Source organism: Myotis davidii, unplaced genomic scaffold (genome assembly GCF_000327345.1).
Source record: "Myotis davidii unplaced genomic scaffold, ASM32734v1 scaffold18, whole genome shotgun sequence".
Lineage (NCBI taxonomy): Eukaryota > Metazoa > Chordata > Mammalia > Chiroptera > Vespertilionidae > Myotis > Myotis davidii.
In genome coordinates, this window is record NW_006292696.1 from 14,294,039 (window position 1) to 14,318,176 (window position 24,138).

At 47.9% G+C, this 24,138-nt stretch overlaps 1 protein-coding gene across 1 annotated transcript in view; it reads left to right on the plus strand.

The window, feature by feature from the left end:
- TENM2 (teneurin transmembrane protein 2) overlaps nt 1–24,138 on the plus strand; it is a 910,242-nt gene that overhangs the window by 798,204 nt on the left and 87,900 nt on the right. Inside the window, exons 14-15 of the mRNA XM_006766332.2 lie at nt 739–744; nt 16,803–16,949. Of these exons, the coding sequence (XP_006766395.1) occupies nt 739–744; nt 16,803–16,949 (153 nt within the window). The remainder of the gene's footprint in view (nt 1–738; nt 745–16,802; nt 16,950–24,138) is intronic.

Genomic DNA, 24,138 nt, shown 5'->3' on the forward strand with positions numbered 1-24,138 from the left:
TGGCACTCCAGGCTGAGCTAAGTGTCCGGCTAGACCAGCAGGCCACGTGGACGCCGGATTCACTGCTCTCGGCACACTGGGACGGCTCTTCCTTGCCATTTGCATTCTGCTCCCATCACCAGTGAGATCGGGTTACACCAAGTAATGCAACCTTAAAATATTTTCTGAGCAGTGAAGGTGCATATGACAGCGTTATAAAATCATGTCTTTCAGGAGATATTAACCCACTACTGATCCTGATCACACCGAGGTAAAAAGCCGAAAGCCAAGATCGTGAGGGGAAGGAGGTAGAGGCCCTGAAAACAGCATGAGACCGATTCAAGCCAGTAATTCAAGCCAGGCTGGGAACTATAGAGGCTAGAAATGCACATTGCTGGAGGGGAGGGGGTTTCCTGTTTATTTGTTTTCCTACCAGGCTGTGGCTTCACCCCTTTCCCTTGGAACATGGTCTCTGGGAGAGTCCATTCCTTCAGTTTGGCCAAATGCTGGCTCGGGTTTATACCAAACCACTGTGGACTAAAATAACGAGAAAGGCCAAATAATTGATTTTTTTTATGTGTTTTGAATTTACTGATTGACTGAATTCCCTTTTCAGATAATAACAGCTCACACTTATCCAGCCCCCATGCTGGATTCTTCACATAGCTTCTCTCATCTACTCCTCATATCAATTTTATGAGGTAAAATCTATTACCAGCATCATTGTACAGGTGAGAGACCTGGCTCTGAGAGGTTAAGCAATTGGTGTAAGTCGTAAGGTAACTGTCGGCCACAGGGGAAGGTGGGTTCTAAATCCGGGGTCACTTGACAGAGACCAGGGGTAGCCATTACACTGTTTTGATCACCTGCTTTGACCCCAGGTAGTGGCAGCAAGAGGATGATGTTGGAGGACAGCAGTGAAATGAAGGTATATGGCACCAGGGAGACAGACTCTTCTGTTAGGAAAGTCACCCCCTGCACGAGTGTCTCTTTGGTGATGGCGGGGGAGGGGGGGGGCAATTCCCCTGGCTGAGCACTTTGGGGTGTTCTGCTTTCTCAGTGCCCCCCAAGCCAAAAATTCACTAAGTGATCTCAGATTCCAAAAATGACTCCCTGCTCTCAGCCCAGGCATCACTGGCCAGCGTCCCTAAATTCAAGCTGACTTTCTATCAGGAGTTCACATTTCCACCAACTTTTCATTAAATTAATTATTCAAAACAATTCCGAGTTCGCGTTCTCACAGCAACTGTAACTCTGCCATGACTATATTAAGGCGTAAATTGAACAGCATGTTTTACAATAAAGTTAATTTTATATTCACCAGAGAACTGAGTTATAGTTGCTGTGGGAACCATCATTTCGGATCTCTCAACTCTGGTGCATTTAAATTCTCAAGCTCAGCATTGCACAGCGCAGTGTGTTCTGCATGGACGCTCGCTGCCTTCACACCTCGGCCTGGCGATCCTGAACTTGGAGACCTGTCCGGGTCTAACGTAGCAGCCTTCTACTTTGCCCAGGCTTCTTGCTTATCCTAGTACCTATGACACTTTACAGAGAAGTAGCCACAAAAACAAGATGATGCCCATTTTATCTTGAAAATGTCGGTTTGGGGAGGCGATGTCTCTTTGAAGCTCAGGTGGGGAGGAGCACTGAGTCTCGGGCAGTGTCAGTGACAGCAGGCGATGCCAGTGCACTTGTGTGGAGCCAGGATTCCTATCCAGGGTATTTGGGGATCTGTGCTGTGTTATCCAGCACACACAGGTGACCTCTGAAAGGTCCAAGTCCTTGCACATACTACTAATCACGCGGGCACGCGCAGCTGTGCGTCAGAACTTATTGGAGCTCCGGAAAAGCTAAACCACATTTCCCAGAGCCATGTAAAACCCAAGCGTCTCTAAATCAAGACGCATTGCGGGGCCTCTCTAACAGGTGCATCAGCAGAACTGGGCTGGAACTCGGGCTGAGTCCTGGTGGTGTGGCATCCGTCGCATACACCAAGGTGAAGACAGGGGCTTGTTGGGAAGGAGGAGCAGAGGGAGATGACACTCTGACATGGTCAGAGAGGTGAGGACTCCATCTACAAGGATTATCGATTACTGGAGCTTTATTGGAAAAATCAGTCGTGCTTTCTGCCTCCTGGGGGTTGCTCTGCTGCAGTTTGGGAGCATGGGGGAGACTGTGCAGGTCGGCAGCTGAGCAGCAGGCCCCAGTCACCATTCCATCATCCATTCAGCTAAAATGTGCCTTAACAGAAACCTACTGCTGTTCTGCATGTTTAAAATGTATTTGAAAGGAGGGATTTTTTGTTTCTGTAAATGAGAGGATTTGGAAGAGGACGTTCTTGCCTGCTAAGGGCAAGCTCATTATGCAGAACTAAAGAACAGCACCTAACAATAGTGTAGGCCAGATTGTGGGCATTCTGACTCCCATTCTGTACTCTTTCAGAAAACAAGTCTCTATTCCCATGCCATGCCACACATAAATACACCTGCTGGTGGAGACTATTGCGAAATTGGTATCTAAAGACCCTGTAAGGGCCAGTGGCCTCCCCTCAAGTCCTTGATCAGTTAAAATATGTGTTAAGAAAAGGACTAGAACACTACATGGGAATAGAGTTGCAAAGAGCAGCAGAAGTTCTTGATGACTCAGGGTTACCTGGGTCACAAGGGTGGGAAAGAGCTGGATTCATGTGTAAGGGTAGGGGTGGGAGATGACTTGCCAGTCAGAAGAAAGAAAAAAGAGGACAGATTGAAATGTTTTTATAGTTTCTGCACCAGGCAGAAAGTAACATAAAAGAAGATAAAATATGGTTACTGTATGAGGTCATTGGACACATCGTGTTTTGAGAATAAATCATCAGAGAATTTGGAGAGATTGGTAAGGAAGGCTTGATAAATTAATGAAGATAGATGGATAGATAGATAGATAGATAGATAGATAGATAAAGGATGATTGGATAAATGGCTGGGTGGCTGGATGCAGGATGGATGGATGGATGGATGGAGATTGCTTTTTCTTTTAGTGTGTTTGAGTGCCATAATTCATATGGGTCAAGCTGACCCATAGGAATAAATAGAATGCAAAGGGATTAAAAGTCCAGGTATAATAACCTGGGAGGGTTTTTGGGGTGGTCCAAGGAGACCTGATTGCCAAGAACTAGACAAAGCTGGTGAAATAAATGCAGCTGCATGATCTGGGGTCATTACATTAAGAAAGTTAGGAAGTTTGCTTGTTCCATGTTAGATTGTCAAGCCTGACCCTAGGGACAGAGCCTGGGTGACCCCCTAGTCCGCTGATCTCCTCCACCCATGCCATCATTTCCCTTCACTTCCAGATGTTGTTTTCAATAGTAAAGCAACTTGAAGAGGCGGGAAGAATCATCACAAAAACCAGCCTCCTCAAGCTCATTTGTTTGCTGATCCCCAACTGAGGAGTTTAATTTGTTTGCATCCACCAGAGTGTTATTTTATGGACAGTGTATTTCATCCTCGGCATTTGTGTCCCAAAAGTCTTTCCTTCTGTAGAGATGTGTAGCGAACCCTAACCACATATAGAATTAGCTGTGCCTTGTAGTCATGGTAGCAGGGCATGGTACAATGCCCAAACCACCACCAGGGCTTAGCAAGACTATCACAAGAGCCCCCTCCTGGCCAACCTCCCCATCTGCTCTCCTAGCACAAAGGGATCCTTTAAATTTAAGTCAGATCAGGCCACCCCTCTGCTCAAAACCCCCCAGTGGCTTCGTTTCATTCAGAATAAAGCCTGTATCCTTCCAGTGGAGTGCGAGGCCTGCGTGACCTGACCCTGCCCCATCGCTCTGTCCTCTCATTCTCCCTGCGCTCACTCTGCTCCAGCCACACTGTCCACTTCGCTGTCCATCCAACACCCAAGTGCTGTATGCCTCAGGGCCTTTGCGCCTACAGTGTCTTCCGCTTGGACTACTGTCCCCCAGATATTGGCATGACTTGCTTCCTCCCCTCCTGTAGACTTTTTACTCAAGGTCACCTTATCAACAAAGACTTCCCTCACCATCCCATGTACAACAGCAATCCCCACCACACACCACCCCCATCACGATCCCCCTCCCTGTTTTTTTCCCTATAGCAATTATCATCATTAATATACTAGATATGGATGTAAAGGGCTGAGCCCCGGTACTCACTTTTTTTAAATTGCGGATCTCCCCCAATACAATCTTTGAGAACAAGACATTGTCTCTTCTGCTTACCACTGTATGCCCTGTGTCCAGAAAGCTCCTAGCATTTAGTAGATACACAGTAAATAAAGTCATGGTTCTACACCAGAGTTTGGCATACAATAACTCAGTGAGTGTTGGCTATTGGATTAGTATTCCTTCCTTAGAAGTCCTTTCACCCTTGACTCCTGCACGCTAGACTCATCAAAGACAAGGAGACCAAGGGCACCACTCAAGGAACCACACCCAACTCAGGCAGAACATGTGGAGGTGGCTTCCCATGGCAAGATCATTGTGGTACATTGTCTGGTTCTCCATCTTGGTCATGTTAACAGAGTGAGTCAAGCTCTAGACTGACTCCCTCACAGGAGCCCAGATTCATCCATTCATTGATCCACAGTGAAGAGGACTCACATCTTCTCAGCGTAGTCTCTCCCTGAAAGGAACTCTATATGGGCAGTGAGGTCAAAATCAGAAGGTGGATTGGGGAGCAAGGAATCAAAGCAAGGAGGAGACATTCTGAGGCCACCCCTCCCTATAGAATCCTACCTGCTGAAGGGGAGCACAGTGCATGGGCTCAGAGTTGGACGGGCCTGGGTTCAAACCCTGGGCTACCACTTTCAGTGATTGTGACCTTGGGCAAGTTCACCTCTCTGAGCTTCAGATTTTTCAACCACAGTTGATGATGATGATAATTCGTACTTCAGATGGCCCTTGAAAGGACTCAGTGAATTAATAAGAATAGGAAGTGCTGAGCCCCTGGTACCCACTCATCAATGGCAGGTGGTGTGACTTTATTTCCCTTCATCGAGCAGAACATGCTCACTTCTGAATTGACCTTGACTCGCTCTTGCTCTGTGGGCCCCCTTTCCACTCCAGGCAGACCTCTGCTCTCTGTCAGCATCCTTCTCTGAGCCTGGTTGAGGTTCCCAAACCCTGGGGTCCTTCACAGTCTCACCTCAGAGACCTCTTGCATTTTAAGGGGATTCTGTGGATACTGTGTCACATCCATTATGTGCTGATCTCACTCATGTAATTCTCGGGAGATTACCTCATCGTTCTCATTTCCATTTCAGTCTTCAGAGGGCACCTTCCTGGGGTCTTTGCTATATTGACTATACTGATCCTGTTTTAAATAATAGTGAACCGTCGCTCCTTACTGCCAATGCAAGTGCAAATCAGAAGCTCCCTAAGCCACACAGACCCTCCTGCTACCATCTCAGGTGACTTTTTTAATAATACTTCCTATATAATAAAAGGGTAATATACAAATCAATAGAATGGCAGAACAATGAGCACTTATCACCAGGGGGCAGACGCTCAATGCAGGAGCTGCCCCCTGGTGGTCAGTGCACTCCCACAGGGGGAGCACTGCTCAGCCACAAGCCGGGCTGATGGCTGGCGAGTGCAGTGGCCCGCCTTCGTGGCAGCACTAAGGAGGTCCGACTGCAGCTAAACCGTCAGTCAGACATCCCCCAAGGGCTCCTGGACTACAAAAAGGCACAGGTCAGGCTGAGGGACGACCCTCCCCCCCCCCACCCTAGTGCACGAATGCCAGGCACCTGGCCTCTAGTTTTAAATATATTTTTATTGATTTTAGAGAGGAAGGGAGAGGGAGAGAGAGAAACATAAATGATGAGAAAGAATCATTGATCAGCTGCCTCCTGCACACCCCCTACTGAGGATTGAGCCGGCAACCCAGGCACGTGCCCTTGACCAGCAATCTAACTATGACCTCCTGGTTCACAGGTCGACGCTCAACCACTGAGCCACAAAGGTCCGGACTCAGGTGACTTTTAACAACAACAACAACAATAATAAAAAAATAATAATATTAAACACAACAATAATAATCACTGTCAGTTCTTGAGCATTTATTATGTGCATTTACAAGCAGTCTACACAGCATGTGTATTACATACATTTACACGTATTTACTTAATCAATTCATGCCTAGTAGGTGATATGTATTCTCTCTTTGAAACCCCAACAACCAGGTACTTTAACTGCCCTGGTTTTACAGTTGGAGGAACTAAGGAATGAATAATAATAAACAATTGTTTTTGCCCCGGATTACGCAGCCAAGGGATGGAGCCGAGATTTGAACCCAGGCAGCCTTCTAATAGAATGATTCCTGGGCTGACCTGATACTTTGGCCTGAGAAGGCAGCTGAGCCTCAAATCAGCCACCCAGTAAGAAGGTCTGTGCCCTCTCCCTTGCCCTTGAGTGCAGTTGCCTCGATCCCCACCAGGCCTCCCATGGCCCCCAATGAAAAAAGCCAAGTCCCCACTCCGAGTCCTCAGTGATGACCTATTTTCCCAGTGCCTGGTCCTAAACAGCCCCAGGTGGACAGGAATAGCTGGTCCCCCTCCAGTTGAGAGCAGAGACTGTGCAGCCTGTCCACCTGGTATCAAATCCTTGGTCCACCACTAACCGACTCTGCAACCTTGGCCAAATTACTTAACTTCTCTGTGCCTCCATTGCTTCGCCTGTAAAATGGGAATACTAACAGTAACTGCATTATAGGGTTGTTGTGACGATTAAATGAGCGAATGCATGAAAGGCACACGGATCAGTGCCAGGCACACCAAAATGTCTATACGAGGGTTGGCTGTTATTGTTGTCATTATATTAAAAGCTTTCTAAAACCCATAACTACAGTCCTTGGGCAGATTCTTTGCCCTTTTTTAAAACATCTATAAGAAACACACATTTTAGTGATTTCCTTACATCCTAAAACTGTGCTGCAAACAGCAGCAACAAAAAAAATACAAGGCAATTTATCGTTGGCCTGATTTTACGCCAGGTAAAAGAGAGCCATCAGCCTGCAGTAAGTAACAAGTCCGTGCCCGCCGGCCTCCTAGGTGTTATTTGTATTTTTATGACTCTCCTGTGGCTATAAGGATGCTCAGTGGGTGTAGAAATTGGATGGTTAAAAATAACAAATAAGAAATCAAAGTCGTGCCTTTGTCCCTGTTTCCATACCCGGTAGGTACCACATTCATTATTTGCTGGGCAGCTGTGGGAATAGCAGCACCAGGTACAACAACTTGATTACCCTCCAAACACCAAATTAAACCACTGGGCTTTCTTATTATAGTCGTCCCTGCCTTTGTGTAACACTTGTCACCCTCTTAATCCACCCGCGCGCCTCGCTTCTGTCTCGCTGGGCTCTCTGTTCTGTCTCCTGCCGTCAGGAGGTGTCAGCTCCGTCCACATCGAAAGGCAGAGACCCGCTCCAGCATTCATCCACGGCGCTGTCATCGGCTTGGTTTTGGACCCTGGGCCACAACCAGCTGTTCCTTTGCTTGGGGACACGCCATCCATCCAGGGACTTGGGGCGTGGCTAGCAGGAAGCTTTTCCTTTCACCTGGCTGCCAAATCAAGGGCACAGTGAGGCAGCAGAGATGCCGCACGGTGTGATTATGCGTGCATTCAGCACATGGCTCTCCCGCAGGCCCAGGGCGGGCACTGGGAAAGCAGCCACATAGAGCAGAGTCACCGTTTCTGCACGCGGGAGGCGTAGCAGCCCCTGGGATGGTGGACGTTAAACCGCTGGTTCTCAAACTCAGCCTCACGTAGGAATCATCTGGAGAGCTCACAAAACAAACATAAATATGGATGCCTGGGTCTCCTCTTCCGAGATTCTGATTAAATTGGGGCGCAGCCTAGCATCGGGGTTGTTCCCAGCTCCCAGCTGATTCTTTTGTGCAGCCGAGTTGAGACCGTGGCTTTAAATAAAGGCTTCGTTAGAAGTATGGCAGGTGCTGTGGCCAGAGTCCCTGATGCTGTGGAAGCAGGTCATGGGTGGGGGAGCCCGAGCTGGCGGTCTGGGGTCTCCCTGAGCAAATGCAGGCTGAGCCACTGAGTCACGGCCTCAGCCAAAGAGAGTGCGAGGAGCGGCTCTGAGGAATAGGGATCTGCAAAGACCAGGAGACCAGATGTCAGCTTTGTTCTAGATCTGGCAGGGCAGCGCGGCCAAAGGTCAGAGAGCAGAGTTAGGAGTGGCAGGAAGTGAGGAGAGAACAGGAAAAGGCCAGGGAACTCTGGGCCTCGGAGGCCCTTTTAAAAATTTAGGTCTTAGTTATTTACATACCAACATTGAAAAAAAAAAAATTTAGGTCTTAGTTCTGAAGCCATGCTCCCCTCACAGGGAGCAGGCATCTGAAGCCCCCTCCCACTCATGGCTTATTAACATGCAGATTGCCAGGCCCCGCCACTAGAGGTGCTGCCTCAGGGATCTGGGATGGAGTCTAAGAGTGTGCATCTGTGACCAGGTGACATTGCTGAAGCTGGTCCTAGGCCCACACTCTGATCTCAAGAAGTGGGAGGAGGCTGGCCGGTGTGGCTCAGTGGTTGAGCATCAACCCAAAAACCAGGAGGTCACTGTTCAATTCTGGTCAGGGCACATGCCTGGGTTTCGGGCTTGATCCCCAGTAGGGGGTGTGTAGGAGGCAGCCTATTAATGATTCTCTCTCATCATTGATGTTTCTATCTCTCTCTCCCTCTACCTTCCTCTCTCTAAAATCAATAAAAATATATCTTAAAAATAAAATAAAGAAGTGGGAGGAACCCCAGGTGCATTCTCAGCAGGTGTCAGCGTAGGCCAGGGTGAGGTTTGCCCATCACTAGCCCACTAGGTGGAATATAGAGAGGGATGTTTCAAGGGGAGGGGGAAGCAGGCTCAGGCTTGTGTCGGGCCCAGTGCTATGGAGTGACCATGATTCAGTCTGAGTTCACGGGGCAGTTGACATGGCCTTCCCCTCCCAGAAGAGCTATTTCTGGTTTCTGTTGTCTAAACTCTTAGTTTCCTCCCCCATGATCTTCTACTTAAAAAAAAAAAATAGTAAGAGCTTGAAGCATCCAAACTGCAACAACAACAAAAAATTAAATATGTCTTTCTTTCCGCTTCTTCCTAAAAAAAAAAAAAAAAAAAAAAAAAAAGGATTGCTTTTTTTAGTTCATTTTTTCTGAGGCCGAGGCTACGCCGGCTGCCTCCCTTCTCCCAGGCAGACGGGAAGGATGCTGATCAGTGAGAATGCAGGTGCGCGCAGGAAATGTGCAGAGTAGACAGCTGGATGCAGCTTTCCATCACCTGCAGAGGCTCTGCTGCTGCTGGGCAGAGGGGCGGGATTTCTGCCTGCCGAGCAGAAGATGAGCAGTAGACCGTGCAAAGGACCACTGGCCTTCCAGGTCCTCCTGCCCCAGCATCCCCCACACTCGCCTCTGTGCAAACCCTTGAAGGCATCGGATGCTGTTGAAACAAACAGAAACATCTGCCTCTGGATTTTTCGTGTCTTTTCCACCAAAGTGGGAGCAGCTGTTCAAACTCAGATTCATGGCTGAGCGTCCGTGCCAATTTGTGCCTGGAAACAGAGGCCCTCCGCCGTGAGCGAGAGGGACGGCCCTGCCCTTTTCCTGAGACCGGAATGCTTCCTTGGCAGCCAGTCTTCTAAAATTAGTTGGCGTTTTCCCCAGAGTGTCTCCAAGCACCAGATTAATTTCCTGAGCATTTGCCACGGCTGCTTCGTATAAATGGCCACTGAACCCCTGGTGATCCCTGGTCCCCAACATCTCAGCTGTTTTCAACCCTAAAGAGCCTTGGAATGCGGTGGTGGACTCTTACCTATTTCCAGTGTGTGGCTGCTCCTTAATTCCAACAATGCACAGCTCTCAGAAATCAGTGATATTTAAAACAGTTTGGGGAGCCTGGCCAGTGTGGCTCAACCTATGAACCAGGAGGTCACGGTTCGATTCCCTGTCAGGGCACATGCCTGGGTTACTGGCTCGATCCCCAGTGTGGGGTATGCAGGAGGCAATCAATGATCCTCTCTCATCATTGATGTTTCTATCTCTCTCTTTCTCTCCCTTCCTCTCTGAAATCAATAACAATATATTTTTAAAATAATGATAAATAAAATAACAGTTGGGGGAGAGAGAGTTCCCTAATTAACATGTGAAAGTACAATTGTGCTCAAGAGAAAAGGCCATCATTGATTCTACCTTCAACTCCACCTTCAACCCTCAGGATTGCCCTTAGCTAAAGTGGAGCTGGATTCTCATGGTGGCCCTAGGGAAGGCTCTGTCCCTTTCCTGATCTGACGGGGAGGCAAAGAGAAGGCATGGAAGGAAAAGCCTACCACTAATTATAATATTTGCGATAGCCAAAATCACAGCCACACAAGCAGGTGCTGCTACCTGCTGAGCACTTACAGTGTTCCGAGCTCTGGGCTAAAATCTTTGCCTTTGTCACTTCATTTAACCCTTCTGGCATCTGATGACGTATTATCATCAACCCTGTTAGGTTACTCACTCAACAAACATTTAGTGTCTGTCATGTGCCAACCGTTCTTCTCGACACTGAGGTGTCTCATTGAACAAAGACGCACAAATCCCAGCCTTGCAGCAGGTTGTATTCTGTTGGGAGGGACGATAAATAAGATGAATTCCCGAGATGTATCATTTTACTAACGGGGTGAGAGGTGACTCGACCAGCTCAAGGTGACACAGACAGCAAGAACCAGGTGGTAATCCCAGAACTCTCCGACTCCGCACAAGGTTAAGGTTTTCTCTTGATCCAGAAAAGCGGGGGGTTAATCCAGGACGCAGCAGCTCTCCTCGTGGTCTCTGACAGCGAGCAGGGGCAGCTCGCTTCTCTCGCTCTCCTTGTCATCCGTCTTCATTTCCATGCAGCCTGGTTTGTGTTCGCGCTTGCATTTCCATCGGGGCAGGGCGCTGGCCTCTCCGCTGTTCCCGGGTGTGCTTGATGCTGAATGTTAACATGCTGCTTCTCTTTCCGTACCCCTTCCACAGCATTAGGCACTTCTTTCCACCTCCAAATTGCCGCATGCGGCAGAACATTTCTTGATGCTTTTTTAGAAAAGCCTTTTATGGTAATTATAGCTTTCTTCAGGCGCATTTATGCTCCCCTTTTTACTGTGCTGTAGACGTTATTTTGCTCACGCCTAATTTTTGTTAAGCCAAAAAGCCTGCCTACGTAGAAGTATGTCGATGGAGGGGTTGTTGTTTTTTTCAGAGATGGAGGGGAGTGGTCAGGTTGTTTGTGGTTTTTTTAGTGTTTGAAATTTTATGTGTAAAGAAGCCTTGGAAACTATTTCATGTCTACTCTGCCAAAGGCATTGGAGATGCAGGTTTCAGTCAGAAGTCATTCATTCATTCATTCAACTGACTCTTGAATAGTAGTAATCCAGGAGTAAATGAGGCAGATGCAGTCCTTGTCCAGACAGGGTTACATCATAACAGGAGTGCCCAGGGCCGTTGTTCAGTTGTACACTGCACAGTTCTAGGGGCACAGTTCAAATTGTAGTTAATAATGCTGTGAATATTTATTACAACAATTTTCCAACAGATGACAGTAAAGTGCCTTAAGGGAGGGCCCCTACATGAGCTAGCGAGTATCAAGGAGGTACCAGACCATCGCCATACATTGTGGTAGTTGGGATAGCATAGGATAGGGTAAAGGTACCCGACAGGTGTAGCCAGTCTGGATTTGGGAGCTTTGGAAAGACTTCCTGGAGATGAATCCTGAGCGGAAATCAGAAGGATGGGTTGAAATTGGGCAAATTAGGAAAGGAAAAAGGAAATCGGGCCAATGGCTTCCATCGGACCAAAGCCTAAAGGGATATTGAGATAGGCTGACATGGTAAGAACCGGGTCATATAAGATTATAAGATTTTAAGGCAGGTTTTCAGACTTCACCCTGGGGTCAGTGGAAAGGCATAGAATTGTTCCAACAGTGTCAGGAATAGAGAGAAATGGGTCATGGTGCAAGACGGGAGGCAGAGAGACCAGGTGGGAAGTTTGACAAGAGTCCAATGCAGCGGTTCTCAACCTGTGGGTCGCGATCCCTTTGGCGGTCGAACAACCCTTTCACAGGGGTCGCCTAAGACCATCCTGCATATCAGATATTTACATTATGATTCATGACAGTACCAACATTACAGTTATGAAGTAGCAACGAAAATAATTTTATGGTTGGGTCACAACATGAGGAACTGAATTTAAAGGGCCAGAAGGTTGAGAACCACTGGTCCAGTGCAATGTTGAGCATAGCTTGGGTTAACGTAGTGGCAGTAGGGATGCGGGTGGAGGGCAGGTTCCAGAGCCACTTAGAAGGAAGGACTTGTTATAACTAAGAGGTAGGACTTGTTATAACTAAGAGGAAGATTAGGCAGGACTCAGTTGTTGCTTAAATACCTCAGGTGAGCGAGCTGGTAGGAGGGAGGGTGGAAAAGGAGAATGACTCCAAGATTTCAATCTTAGGCAGTGGGGTACATAGAGGTACCATTCATTGATCAAGGGATCAGAGTTTGTGGGGGGAGGAAGACAAAGGAGCTGAATTCCATTTAGTTTGAGATGCTTGTGAGTGAACAGATGGAGATGTTGAGATGCAAGTTGGAGTCCAGGTCTGGAGTTGAAAATTCAGGAGTCATCTGAATATAAGGGAGTGTTTAGATTTGCTTGTTTTTAGTCCCAAATTTCTGCCATGGCCAGTTTGGTTCAGTGGTTAGAGTGTCAGACCACAGACTGAAGGGTCATGGGTTCAATTCTTGTCAAGGGCATGTACCTCAGTTGCAACTCTAATTTTTGTTAAGGCAAAAAGCCTGCCTATGGTAACTGTGCCAACTGATTTTCATTCCTAGTGGTTGGAATTTTGTGTGTAGAAAGTGTTGGAAACTGTTCCATTTCCACTCTGCCAAAGGCATTGGAAGTGTGACAGAATGAGCCCAAGATATCACTGATACCCTTGAAAGTTCTCCCTGGAAGGTAGACTTTGAGAAGGAGGCCACGCTATCTCCTCAGGACTCTCAGGAGAGTCTATAGGTAAGGGCCAGGCTGAAATAATCCAGGACTACTGACTGCTTTCCATTCATTCAGGTGCCCACTATGTGTGTGACATGAAGCCAGGCCCTGGGATCCCAACAGCAAACAAGGAAGTTTCCGGGCCTCAGGTAGCTTCCGGTCTAGGGCAGGGCTTCTCAGCCTCAGCACCATTGGCATCTGGGGCTGGGTCAGTCTTTGTTACGGAAACTCACCTGTGCATTGTAGGATGCTGAGCAGTGGCATCTTTCCCAGATGTGATCATTAAAAATGTCTCCAGCCTTAGCTGGTTTGGCTCAGTGGATAGAGTGTCAGCCTATGGACCAAAGGGTCCCAGGTTCGATTCCGGTCAAGGGCACATACCTTGGTTGCAGACTCCTCGTGCCCTGGCCCTGGTCGGAGGCAACCAATCGATGTTTCCCTCACATCGATGTTTCTCTCTGTCTTTCCCTCTCTCTTCCACTCTCCCTAAAAACCAATGGAAAAATATCCTCGGGTGAGGATTAACAACAGCAACAGAAAAAAAAAATGTGTCCAGACATTGCCAAATGCCCCCAGAGGGAACGATGGGGGACACAGTTGCCTCAGTGGAGAATTATTGATCGAGGCTCATGAGAGATGAAGTCTCCAGACAGCCAGCTCTCTAGCTGCACAAAGAACTAAACACCTGTGCCCTGAAGCATTCTGCATCATGGTCTTGGAGATGGGCACTCAGGGATTCAGCAATGCTAGCCTGAAAGCCAGAAGTCTCCTACAGGAGCCCTCCTGGATCAAGTAGGAGCCCATAGGCCCAGTCCAACTCCAGTGACAGGATCTTCCCCAGGGAAAAGCCAGCATCGATAACCCATTTGCCCTCCAGACTAATTGCTCCCTACATTTGTTTTCCCTTAAGCAGAAGCTGGCTTTGCACTTTAAAGACACAATGCATCGCAGCATCCTCAGAAGGCCACCAGCAAAATGAACTTGTGCTGGGGGTAGCTTGGGGTTGCCTAGCAACGCCACGCACCTACCAAGGCTGCTTTCTTCCTCTTCAAGCTAAAAGCAAAGTCCTGTCCATTAATTCCCAGCTGCCCCGAAACTTCTCAGAGATTTGCCAGCTTCCTACTGTTCGTGTTTTCATCTTCCTCATATGATGTGGAGAAAACCCGCTACTGTGGTCTGTTTATCTCACTTCAGTTGGTCGGGAAGGAGAAAAAAAGATGAAGAGAGAAAGAGAAGGGGGGGGTGGGTAGCCTCATTCAATCTAGGAGCATACGTATTTTGAGTGCCTATCTCTGACTGGCACGCTAGTGTTCTTTGCAAATTTAAATTGTATATAGTGGACGTGGGTTTCCTACAGAATAAGGCTTCTCTTGAGACTTTGGGCATGATTTTCGTCAAACATGAGACCTCAAAGTAGCTGAATAGCAAAGCCCATATAATAGATGGCACGCTGAGCAAATGTAGGTGGGTCTGTCATTTAGTGTCCCCTCTAAGATCTGCTCCCCAAAACTCGACTGGTGGAACTTATACAGCTGGAGGTGGCTGGCAGTGGCTGGAGGTTGGAGGTATTCTCTTCTCCTGGAGGACCTGGGAAATGTCCCTAGGGCTTTTCCTCCGGAGTTCCCTTTTGCTCCTGCAGAAACGTCTGTGTCATTTCTCTGAAAGTGGGGGTGGCTTCCCCTCCTGGCACTGTCAGGGAGTGTGTCCCAGGTGTTCCAGGCTGGACCACGGTCACTTCCTTAGTCAGGAAGGAATGGACATGTGAATCTGGGCTTCGCGAGGGCCATGCAAACACGGTGCTTCGTGTGCACGCTGGATCTGGTGCAGGTTGTGCAGCAGTAAGAAAACAGGTTCCCCAGGACCTTCTTTCTCCTCTCAAGATGCTGCAGCCTCCTTAGAGACTTGCCCACACGGAGTTTCTCCTCTGGCTTACCCTGCTCTCTCAGACCTGACCCAGGCTGCAGGAGAAAGGATGGGAGAGAAGCAGCACTGAGGAGTAAAACTTCTTAGAGAAGTAAATTTCAACTCAATTTCAGACCCTCCAGACCTTTCCTCTTAGGAGGAGTCCTTTAAATTCCCACCACTGCCACATGCCCCCTTTTGGTTTCCTGGCATTCTCATGTAGGGTACTGGAGGGGAGAGAGAAACAATGCCAGGGGGAGGCCTCTGGAATCCTTCAGATTCAGAAGATTTGGGCCAGAAAGGCTTCAAATCAATTACCTCCATCATTTCAAAGCTCTTGATCCCTCTGCCATGACCCAATCCACCCTACACTTTGTGTGGTTTAAAAAGAGATTTAAAGAGCTCTAGCTGATTTGGCTCCATGGATAGATCGTCGGCCCAAGGACTGAAGGGTCCTGGGTTGGATTCTGGTCAAGGACATGTACCTCATGTGCAAGGCAACCAATCGATGTGTTTCTCTTGCCTCTCTCTCTCTCCTTCTCACTCTCTCCATAAAAATCAATGGAAAAATATTGCCAGGTAAGGATTAACAAAAAGAGAGAGATCAGGAGGGAGAGAGAGAGAGAGAGAAATGGAGATAGAGATGTCAGCAGATGGAGAGATAGAACTAGAGAGACAGAGAGATGCAGGAACGTTAACTTTCTAGGGGCAGTGAAATTAATGGTCATTTGGGATATATAAACGAAATAAGAAAACGAACCTAGATTATGACTGTAAATTTACTAGGAGTCACTGCATTGTACACTTAAAACAGGTACATTTTATGGTATGGAAATTATGCCTCAATAAAGCTGCTAAAAGAAAGAAAATTTTTTTAAAAAGAAAACTTATCTGGGAATTCTTGCCAGCAAGTGGGTTTTGTGAGTGTGGCCACATCCTACCGATTCTGTGCGTCTCTCCGCATCTTATAAAGGGCGACAGGGCCACGAGGGAGACGCCCCTTCTTGCTATCGCGCCCCCGCCCTTCTTCTTTCTTCATTCAGGCTCTGCGTGTGGAGGCTCAGGTCAGGACAGTGTAGCTGGGTCTGGGTGCTGGAGCGATTAGGGAATTAGGTAGGCTGCTGATTTCACACATACCCACTGTCCCCACCCCCACCCCCCAAAAAAGAAAAAGAAAACCACAAAATAAGCATGACTTGCACCCCACTGCCTCCCCCAGGCACATGTCCATTCCTCCCTCCGTCTTGTCCCTCGGCACCTTCTCCTTCCGCAGCCCTCAGGTCCTGCAGTGTTTTTAAGTCAGGCCATAAGTAGTTAGAGTGATAAGCAGCCAACATTTTAAAGTGCCCCTGGAAACTAAATATTACAAAACAGTGCAAATAGCCCAGCAGAACCATCCAGTTCTTAGCCATCGGAAACCCATGATAATCACATATAAGTTTATCTTTAAAATTTTGAAAGACAGGGGGCACTTTGGCTCCTTCGTGGGTTGATAGGGAATTTTCTCTCTCCTACAGAAGACACGTCTAAAAAAAGAAAAAAAAAATACATGTTTTTTTTGAGGTAGCATCTGTCCTGAGCCAGTGGCTGGAAATAACAGCCTCGCTAGTCCTATCGTAAGCTCAGAGCTAGTTTAGTTTTCTGGACTGCTCCCCTCTTTGGGAAGGTTGCCTCAGTCCCCTACACACAGGTCAGTGTCATTGGGGCTCCCCTGCATCTGGGACCCCACTTCGTCTTGCACCTGCATGCGTTGCCTGCTTCCCTGACTCCCAGACAGACACAGCCCCACTCTGAGACTGGCCCAGCGGCTGCCTGTGACCTTGCTCCCCCTTTGCATGGCTCCCCTGCTGCCCTAGCGCGGCTTCACGTCCCTCTTTCTCATCCTCTCCGTTTCTCCAACCAGATGGCTGCCCCGATCTGTGCAACGGCAATGGGAGATGCACACTGGGTCAGAACAGCTGGCAGTGTGTCTGCCAGACCGGCTGGAGAGGGCCCGGATGCAACGTTGCCATGGAAACCTCCTGTGCTGATAACAAGGATAATGAGGGAGGTGAGCAAGCGTCTTCTAATTCCCAGCCCCTCAAGAACAGAGCATGGCGTCTATATGGTCGTCACAAGTCATTTTTCCTGAAAGATCTCCCCTATACGATTGTCAGATGTTGTCGTGACATTTCCTTTGAAGCAAACGCAGTGTCCTTGGGCCAATGGGGGCTCCTGGAGACTTGGGCTGCAGGTGTCGGGGTTTGATGCAGCTTAGGATTCTCAAGTACATGTGGCACAGAAAGGTGGCTGGGCCCAGGCTCTGCCTTTGAGTAACCCGTCCTGCCAGACCCTTCAGGCCTGGGAGTTACAAATACATCTCTGCCGCTGAAAATTAAATGTGCCTCCCGCTGTGCTGAGCTATCTAAGCAATGCATCCCTTCATGCAGCCCTAAGGGATGTTATTTCACAGATGAGGAAACTGAGGTCTAGAGAGCAGTTATGTATCTGTCTAAAGATAATTCAGACACGGCCCGGCCGGCGTGGCTCAGTGGTTGAGTGTTGACCTATGAACCAGGAGGTCACAGTTCGGTTCCCAGTCAAGGCACATGCTTGGGTTGCAGGCTCGATCCCCAGTATGGGGCATGCAGGAGGCAGCCAATCAATGATTCTCATCATTGGTGTTTCTATTTCTCTCTTCCTCTTCGTTCCTCCTCTGAAATCAATAATAGATAGATAGATAGATAGATAGATAGATAACTCAGTCACTAATAGTAAAATTGGGGCCAAACCCAGCTCGGACTTCAGAGTCCACCTTCTAACCCAGGGGTGGGCAAACTTTTTGACTCGAGGGCCACAATGGGTTCTTAAACTGGACCGGAGGGCCCGAACAAAAGCATGGATGGAGTGTTTGTGTGAACTAATATAAATTCAAAGTAAACATCATTACATAAAAGGGTACGGCCTTTTTTTTCAATAGTTTTATTCATTTCAAACGGGCTGGATCCGGCCCGCGGGCCGTAGTTTGCCCACGGCTGTTCTAACCAGTGGTTGATAAACGACAGCCTGCTTTTGTACGAGTCTAAAAGCTGAAAATGGTTTTCACATTTTTAATAGTTGGGGGGGAGGAATCTAAAGAATAAAATTTCATGACAAGTGAAGACTATGCAGAAATTACATCTCAGTGTCCATATATAAAGTTTTATTGGAACATAGCCATGCCTATCCAGTTATGTCTCAGCCATAGCTACTTTCACCCCAGAGGTCAGCACTGAGTGACCACATGGCTGACAAAACCTGAGCTATTTTTCTCTCGGGTGTTATTTTACTGGAAAAGTTCGCTGACCCCTGTTTTAACCTCTGAGCTGAATTTTCCTATAATTCCCTGATGGAGTGAGTGCTAAGATTCTGGGATGGGGTTGTGGTAGAATATGGGCCACCTGAATTCCTGAGAATATCATGCCGTGTTCCGTGAACATAAGTACAGGTGTGGGATCCACCAAAATTGTTTCAGGTGTAAGAGGACCCAAGCATCAATTATTGGATTTAACAAAGGTGTGTATGTCCTGCTCTGTGCAGATCACTGCATTCTGGGGTGTCAGCCCCTGCCCAGGGGGTCAGCTCCAGGGGTGTCCAGAGTGAGGCACTGTCCCTCAGGGGGATGGCTGAGAGAGTGAGACACTCCATCTTTATAGTCCTCATCCTCTTACTAGACACTGTGTGTTTCCACAATCTGTTATTGCAGTTGCACATGTATGTAACTTGTACATAAACAAACGTATCTACACAGTAGGAGTACACCAATCAGAAAAGGGCTTCTAGGCCTGGCGCAGCTCACAGAGCCCCATCCATTCATTTCCCTTCCTGAAACAGAGCCAAAACAGAAGGCACTTACATTCATTTTTGAGAGAGGTGAGACATAACTACACAATGCGTGTGTGTTTTTTCAAGGTTGAGAGTCCACATCGCACTGCTTTTCTTGTAGGGTTCCCTGTTTTTGCTCCCGGTCCCTGGCGATTTCACGGAGCCTAACGGTTGCTAACAGACCAGCTCCTTCCTCTTCCAGAAAGAAGCTGCTCTGAGCTAGAAGCTAGAATCCGCACATGTCGGAGGGGATTCAGCCTCCCGAGGAAGCCTTGCTCAGCCCCATCCCTCCCGGCCAGCCCTAGCCCTGATCCAGGCTCCCACCAGGAGAAAACTGAAATCCCCAGGCGTAGAGCTGTTGGAGGCATGGTAGGCGCTTCCAGGCTCCCCAGTGGGCACTGGTCAGGGTCCCTCCCAGGCGGTGGGCAGAGGCAGAGCGGCAGGCCACAAAAGCCAATGAGGCGGTGATTATGCTAAAGACAATCACGGCCTTGTTGTGGGAACCTCCCAAGGAAGTCATTAACCACCAAGAAAAAAAAAACAGGCTCTGCACAGTGTTTATAAAAAGAAACTCCCAGCTAATTCGGAGTTGCTTGTGTCAGGTGAGATGCAGACACCGATTCTCTCTCACCTGGCAGAAGCAATTCACAATTAACTGAGTTCTTTTTTGGGAGGAGAGTCCTCTGTGCAGAGTATACTTTTTATGGCTAATTACTTCCCGGGGAGGTGTGCTAAGCTCCTCGCTGTTTATTGGTAAATATTAAAGTTACTCCTCATCTACTCTAGATCCAATCCTGCAGCACGCTAATTAAGTCACTTGTTTGTGTTTGTTTTCGGGTGGGGGTAGGAGTTCTGCCCTAGGCTCTGTCCTGCTTGGGGAGTTCTCAGAAGGGGCTCTCTGTGGGTTTTTAAACATGCTGGTGGGTCAGAGCAGGCACCCTGAAAATGCCGCACCCCTTCTTCCCAGCAGCTGCAAGGAACACATTTCCTACACACCTTATGATGGGGGAGATAGCAGAGCACTCTTCCAAAGTGAGTTGGGAAAGACCAATCATTTTCCCATCTAGGAGCGCTTTTCATTTTAAAATATATATATATCTCAGTTTAATGTGCTAGATAGCGATACAGATACGAATATGGAGATTGAAGCCCTGAACAGCCTTTTTCACCTGGGTTCCTCCGTGAGAGAGTGAAGAAACTCAAACTTACAGCAAAACCACCCACAGGGCTTGTGTGGACACAGATTGACGAGCCCCCACCCCCAGGGTTTCTCATTCTCTTGGCCTGGGGTGGGAGACCAGAATTTGAATTCCTAGTAAATTTCCGGGGGATGCCCACGCAGGTTTTTTGTGAGAACCACTGTCCTAAGACGTCCATTAGACGCCATGAACAAACTTCTCCCCATGCATCTAGAATGGTACCAGCCAAGTGCCTTCCTTGGACGATGTGAGAAAACGTTCAAATCTTTTCAGTAGGCTGAGGTGCTCAGAAGAGAAACCCTGTTGCCTTGGAATAGCCCACAAAAGCAATGCATGCCGCTTCCCTACCTCCTGACTCCCGTCACTTTCAACATCTTCCAACGCCCCAGCCATGAGACGGGCTGACTTAACCTCAGGGAGCCCTGGCTGCTCCGGAAGGGCCAAGCTCTACCTGCCGTGGCCCCGAAGAAAGAAGTAGAAACGGCTCAGACACGCCGGCGAGCAGACCGCCTTTTTAACAGTGAGAAGTCTCCACGTGCACTGCTCACCCCAATTTGAAAAAGAAGAGACTCTGAGAAATATTTTTGCTTACAAAAGACAAACACCAGCTCATTAAAGTCTGAGAAAGCACACAACATGTGCAGCAAGTGACAGGCGAATAATATTTAATTATCACTGCCACGACGGAGGTGTGAGCTTCGGCTCCTCACCGCCAGGGGTAGGAGAGAGGGTGTGGATGTCCTCTAAAAGTGGGAGCCAGGAGGTGGGGAGGTGTTGTTAGACTGTCTTGCCTGGAGTGACAGTCCTTACTCCTTCCCTAAAGCCCTCTGTCCATGCAAAGCCCAACTCCTACCACTTAAAGCCAGCCTGGGGCAGAGGCCTGGGGGTGGAGCAGGGAGGAGAAAGCCCTTCCTAAACTGAGCCTGTCCACAGGTCACTTTTGTATCAGGTACCTCCTTCCTACACTCGGGGCTGTCTGGGCTGTCGTTGTTCCCCTCTGTTCTGCTTCAAGGCAGCCCTGAAGTCAGACCTCTTCTTCCTTCTCCTCTCACTTCCTTGGTTTCAGATTCAGTGACACTAACATCATAGGACTAAGAGCCTGGGGTCAGGAGGCAGTCTTTATGTCCTACTTTTGTAAGTCATGATACTCCTCAAAGCCTCAGTTTTCCTGTCTATAAAATGGGCTTCACGGCGCCTCCTCCATTAGTGGGCAGGTGTGACATCTCCGAGAGAAAATGCATGCAATACATTTTACAAGTGCCTGGCTCAGAGGGTACCCTCGCGTGTTGGCTGCTGCTAGCTTTCACCTCATTCGTATTAATGTTATTTTGTAGAACAAATGCTAAATCCACATAGATGGAGCTCAACCAACAGTGTTCCCACAGCACATAACCCCAGAGGTTCTAACTGGGGCTCGTCACACTTTGGTGTTGCATAACCACGCTGGAGAGCTGATTTAAAATGTAGATTCCCAGGCCCTCGCCTTTCAGGTTCCTATTAATTAAGTCACATATGGGATCCAGGAATCTGCATTTTGACCAGGCACCCAGAGAATTCCTAGATACGTGGTCTGCAGATCGTGTTTTGGAAAAAAACTTGTTTAAACAATGGTTTCCCCATGGTTTGCTGACCCAGCCCAATATCACAGTACCTATGCCCCAAACATCTACCCCTAGAATTCCCAGGACACAGGAGTGATGTGAGAAAAGGGGAATTTTATTTCAAGAAGAAATGAGCAATTGAAAAAACTGTGAACATATTTTCATGTTTACTTCCTGAGTGAATAACTTTAGTATACTTTAAAAGTGCCCTGGATTCCTAGTTGGAGAGGTGACTGATGTTTGTTTCTGAATTTAAAAAGTGTCATTAAGTGTGAATCCATCCATTCATCCATCCATCACTAGCCATTCATGGTTTAGCAAACATTTGCTGAATGTTTACTAAATGTTAGACTTCGGAAATACTACGACAAATATGACACGTGTCCACAAAGAGTTCACATCCCTCTAAAAAGATAAGATGTATAAACATGTTATTATTATTATTTGAATCCTGTGTGTGAGGCGTGATGGGCGTGGAGCACCTTAGTGCAGTAGGATTGTAGGAAATCGAGGGTCGTGGAGTGGGGTGTCAGCCGCAGGACAGGAGACAAGACCCGTCACAGTAGTGAGCCCAGCGTCTTCAGCCTGCCTCCCTAGAGGGCCCTCTAAACCTCAGACCTGTGTGAACAGTAATCCATGGTGAGGACTCTCTGCCCACCAACAGCTTTCACATTTCTCTCCCTGAACTAAGGACTCAGAACAGCGTTTCCCAGCCCACCTCCATCTGGGAGGCCTGATTCCTTGTTCTCCCAAGGAAGCTGCCTTGGGTGAAGAGATGAGGATGCTGGCCTGTGCTCCGCTCACTCCAGCCAGGTCTAAATGAGGAGGAATAACACTGGCGTCTGTCCAAAGCACTTGGAACAGACAAAACCCTCCCCTTGCCCACTGCCTCCTCCCTCCCCTCCCCATCCCATAACCATCCAAATTGGTTTGACATGATTCAGGGATGCTATTCCGGCATTTATCTCAATTGTTAATTAATAACTCACCTTGTCGGTGCATTGAGCAGAGCCAAGCTCGGGACTTCAGGGACTCCAGAAGAGTTATGGTTCTCAAGTCCAAATAGTCTCGTTTCTTCGTCCAGTGAGAGATAAAGCTTGGTGGACCCATTGTAAATGCCTTGATTAATGTGTGCAAATCATGTTGATGGATTGGTTGGGAGGGGGACAGCTTAAAAGTGCAGCAGTGCTCTATTAATTGGGTTGGATTGAGGATTCCCTTTGCAGTCCAAAGACCTGTGGCAAATGTAGCTGGAGCCATAAACAGAGTCCCCGATTAGCTCCCTGAGAGGAAAGCAATATATCTAATGCTTCAGAAGAGAACTTGGCCCCGAAGCCACTGCCAGCTGGCCAGGTCCTGGTCTCTCTTCTTTGGGAGGCAGCAGAACGAGCCCCACCTGAAATCCTAGTGGGCCACATGGTAACAGGGCGCTGAAAGTGTTCAGGATCTTTCCATTGAAAGTAGATCTTCGGCTTTCTGGGCATATTTGAGTAGAGAGCCTTCTGTTTAGGAAACTAAAGACTGGAGTTCAGTTTTCTTTTATTCTATTGAGGTTAGCCAAAAATGATAGAATCCATGTTTTTACATATGAAAACTATCACCAGTAAGATTTTTGAGGGCTGGCATGGACCAAGCACTGTGCTGGGCTTAGTACCGACCTGGGTACTGGGAACAGATAGCCATGGGTCTCTCTACAGCAGCTCCACCCTCACCCTCTCTTCCTCCCCATGGCAGCCAGAGGGAGGGATTTAAGTTGTAAATCAGATCATGCCCTCAAATCATTTCTCATGTAGTTAGAGTCAAGATCAAATGTTTCCCCTTGGCCTAGAGGGCCTGCGATGAGCATCCTCTGCCTTCTCTCTCACGACCCCCACCCCCACAGCTCTGCTCACTCGCTCTGGCCCGCATCTCCCTCCTGCAGGTGCTAAGCTTATGCTACCATCAGAAATGCTCTGACCTTGGTATTCTGTGTGACTGGCTCCCTCTGGTCACTCTCAGTTCTCAGCTCAAACATAGGCTCCCCGAAAAGGCTGTCTTCACCTGTGAAGTCTCCCTCTGCCTCTCCGGTCTCAGTAATGTCACACTCCTAACTCAGTCCCTTTGTCTGTCTCGTATGTTGTCTGTGTCTTCACACTAGACGTCAGTCTGGGGGTCTATTTCATCTTAGGTTTTCATCTCACAGATAAGGAATCCGAGGGTTAAGAAGGTAACATGCAAAGTAGGCCTTTTAGCTAACCACTAGGATGGACTGCGTGTCCACATGAAAGCCAACTTCTCATTTCTCCTAAAACGAACAAAATTCGGGGCCTGTTTCTGAAGAAGGGTCAAACCAGTTCCGCTTTGGTGGTGTTGCCAAGAGGCCTCAGAGGGAGTCCCCTCGATGATAAGACTTTCCCATTGAAAATCGCTTCCCAGTCAATGTAGTTGGCCATGGAATTTGTTCATAAAAAACTAAAAAGTGTTTAAAGTTTATGAGTTGACCTAATGTAGCACCTTCAGTTTTTTTCTAATCAAGTCTTTAGTAGTTAAAATGGTTATTCGGTGTCTCTTAAGGGATTATATTATCCCCTGATTAGATAACAAATCAAATATTCAT